The 3,757-nt window shown below is 39.6% G+C and overlaps 1 protein-coding gene across 1 annotated transcript in view; it reads left to right on the top strand.

The window, feature by feature from the left end:
- Window positions 1–815: 815 nt before the first annotated feature.
- The window catches only part of LOC107737851 (thyrotropin-releasing hormone-degrading ectoenzyme-like), a 55,327-nt gene continuing 52,385 nt past the window's right edge, over window positions 816–3,757 (top strand). The window contains exon 1 of the mRNA XM_016549477.1: window positions 816–966. Within this exon, the coding sequence (XP_016404963.1) occupies window positions 847–966 (120 nt within the window). The 5' untranslated portion in view covers window positions 816–846. The remainder of the gene's footprint in view (window positions 967–3,757) is intronic.

Here is a 3,757-nt window from a genome sequence, read left to right as displayed (position 1 = left end):
CATGTGTGAACGTACTATCCTAATGGGGGCTCGTCATTATCAGTGAAGCGTCTGACTGCTACTCACTTTTAACGCAGATTTTTTTCCCCGCCGTGCAGCCCTGCAGCTTTATCAGTCACCATGACGATTGAAGCTTCCTTCCAAAACTCTGCAGCTGCTTCCAGCCCAATTCATGAAACATGCAAATGAGACATAAACAACCAGCCCGGCGGATAATCATGTTACAGCTTTCAAAAGTTCCTCTTCCTCTGTGGCTGATTATAAGATGTGGATTTAACAGCACCAGAGGTTTAACTGCTTCTGTTCTCATTGGCATATGAATGGTTCCTGAGATGGGCTCATGGAGTTGGAGGCATTTAAAACAGCTGATTCGCTGTCTGCTGTGCCACTGATACACAGACTTGAGTAAAGGAGCCATTTTAAATATGTTTGGAGGGAAATATGATTATGGAGCTGCGTGTCTTGTTGCTTTGCTGTGTCTGGTTTTGGGTTTAAAATTCAATGATCTTTGATTATAGCAATTAGATGATACATGCATTTGATTAAAGGCTAATCCACATCAGATGATATCTGGGATTTGAGCTTTTGTTCTATGGTGTACAGTTATGTAGTACAGAAGAACATTTGTCTGTTTTAGAACATCATTTACAGTGAACAAGATGAATCATATGCAGTGGTGTCACAATACTTGGAAAGTGTTTGGTTTGATTGAGCTGCTGTTTGTTATATTTGTTTACACTTACTTGTTGTTGCATTGTATCACAATCCTGGTTTCCCGTCATTGAGCTTGGATCTTCCTCACTGTGTGCAGATCTCCTGGCAGTGCCGAAGCATCCGTATGCAGCCATGGAGAACTGGGGCCTGAGTGTGTTTGTGGAGCAGAAGATCTTGTTGGATCCTGACGTCTCTTCCTTCTCCTATCAGATGGAGCTCACCATGGTGGTGGTGCACGAGATCTGCCATCAGGTAAAACACATTTACTGGAGTAACATGAGCATATGAGCTGTGGTGTAGTTGTTTTACGGTCAGTAAAACTTCATCTTGCTGGTTTGAAGATGACAGAACTTCAGATTTATACATATAGCAGCAGTATCAATATCTTATGTGTAATGAGACTACATAATTTAGTCCAATTATATCAGTGGATCAGTCCGAGTCACTTTTCTGACATCTTGTGTTGTTCATTTCATGACCATTGAAGTACTGCACCTCCATTTAAGATGCAAGACTTCAACCAGGCCTGAAAATTACCCATTCTGTTTGAGGCGTCTTATCTATATCTGTTCCAGCAGTGATTCAGACCATGATTCAGAAGATCTCTCTTTTAAAACATGGTGCATTTCCTTTTGAACCATCACGCACATTACGAGCCCTCTGGTTTTGACTTAGCATGTCCCGTCAATGCTGTTTAGTGTCCTCAGAGAAACATAAAGCAGCTGTAGAATCATAATTATATCAAATCTAGCACCTCTCAGACCTATCTTCATCATCTAAAAAAAGCCAGTGCTGAATTCATTGAAAGAAAGGCAGAAAGAGAACATCTCCAGGAGTCAGAGAGTAACAGAAAGTGTGAAGATGGTCAGTTGTTGAGTTAAAGAGCAGAACAGCAGGAGATGTAATTGTACATCTGGAGAATTTGATGCACAGCTCATATAAAAAGAGCTTTTCCAATGGGAGCGTGAAAGTAAAGATTTCTTTCCTTCAACCCTCTTTTTTTCTTACTCTGTTTTTCTCTCTCTACAGTGTTTTACTTGTCTTTCTTGTGTTAAATAACCTATTTTTGGTATCTTTGCATCATTGCAGACTATTAGACTCAGATCAAACAAGCAGCTTTTTTTCTTTTGGCAATGAAATTATGTTCAGTAAAGCCCACAAATGCATCATCCTCATGAATTGTAAAGGAAATGGTGGAATTATTCATTGCATATGCTCATTTTCCACCGGCTTTTGTTTGCAGCTCTTATGTTGCTGAGAACCTTGGATTTTAGTGTCTTTTGTTATGGTGGATTATTTATGAGCATGTTGGAGATGTTCTGCGCTCTCCAGTATTGTTCTGGATTCATCTCTTGAATAGTCTTCCTCATGTGCTGCTGAATCGCAGCTCTGCATTGTGTTCTAGATGCCGTTGCTTTGATAAAAGCTCAATGAGCGGGACGAAACAGCATGTCTGCAGTTCTTTCCTTTTTTCTTTTTGTTTGTTTTCACTTTTTGACTTATTTTTAGGGAGAAGGAAATAAAGGAAGACAATCCCCTCATCTCTCATTTCTGCACAGATAATACAGCTCTGTCTGAACTCACTCTGAACCTTATACAGTAAAACACTCTCACAGGGAGCATTAAATCATGATATTATTTCAGAAACAGCAATAACGTGCATATTTGATATTTTTAGAGCTGAAATTCATGAGGGTATCCCAGATCAGACTGTTCTCTGCATTTAAACCCCTGTTTTATGATCAGGGATAATTGAAAAGAAGCAGCAGCGGAGGCTGGAACTATAATATTGACTAGTGCTGCTGTTTACAGGCAGAAAACTGAAATATGTCCAATACTGTCCTGTATTACATTAACGTCCCCACGGAATTCACGTTTATGTATGTGTACAGCACACTGTAAAGTTGAAATCTAGTGTTTGTGCTTCAAAAATGATATTGGCAGTTAGTTTGTAATTATTATATTCAGACTCTATATAAGTTTGAAGTACTATTATACTGTTAGTACTATTTTACTATATAGTCTTTTGACTACAATGTACTGTTTTACTTTGTTTATTTTTACATGTTTTGTACTGTATTGTATACTATTTTAACAAAAACAGTATGCGGTATACAATGTAGACTGTTTTACAATGTTTTCCTATAGATTGGTATAATGTGATTCATATGGAAACGTCTGATTTTTAGGGAAAAAAGTAAGCATGAAGGTTCCCACTAAACCTATAACCGTCAATAAAGCATGTGATGGTACAAATTCATACAAATTAGCCACCAATTCGCTAAAATGCAAAATAATTACAAATTGCCAAGAGAGTGTGTTAATGCTAACTTAAAGGGATAGTTCACCTAAAAATTTAAATTCTGTCATTGATTACTCACCCTCATGTCGTTCCAAACCTGTCAGACCTTCGTTCATCTTCTTTTACAAAGCTAATTTTTGTGCGCAAAGAAAACAAAAGTAACGACTTTATTCAACAATTCGTCTGTGTATCTCGTCGCTCGCTCCGACTGCCTGCAGAGAATTGATTAGTGGACGACAGGCTCTGTTTTTTATTGTATAAGTTTATCCTTTGGCTCTCTGGGGCTCAGGACCCCCTCTCTCTCTATACTGGCTCATTTTAATGTCAGATGCTGTAGCGGTGGATTGTTAGTAGATTTGCCTCCTCCAGCGATGTCCGCGTCACCCTATAGCGCCATTTTGGAGAGTATCACATACGTAAACAACGTATGCTGTTCTGTGTCAGCAACACCATACACGTGTAACGGAGGCCAGCGAGTAGGTTGCAGTCTTTAGCCTCCTTGTTAGTGCGTCTGTGCCGGAGACCCGGGTTCGAGACCCACTCGGAACAAGAAGGAGGTGTGGCGGTGAGGACCCGGGAGAGAGGGGTTACACACGGATATGCTGTTTACATTGTTTGTACTTTGATCTGAATGTAAAGGATACTCTCCAAAATGGCGCTATAGGGTGACGCAGAGGAGACGAATTGTCGAATAAAGTTGCTATTTTTGTTTTCTTTGCGCACAAAAAGTATTCCCGTAGC

This window comes from Sinocyclocheilus rhinocerous, unplaced genomic scaffold, assembly GCF_001515625.1.
Source record: "Sinocyclocheilus rhinocerous isolate Xijiao unplaced genomic scaffold, SAMN03320098_v1.1 scaffold3086, whole genome shotgun sequence".
In the NCBI taxonomy this organism is placed as follows: Eukaryota; Metazoa; Chordata; class Actinopteri; order Cypriniformes; family Cyprinidae; genus Sinocyclocheilus; species Sinocyclocheilus rhinocerous.
This window is presented reverse-complemented; position numbering and strand designations above follow the sequence as displayed.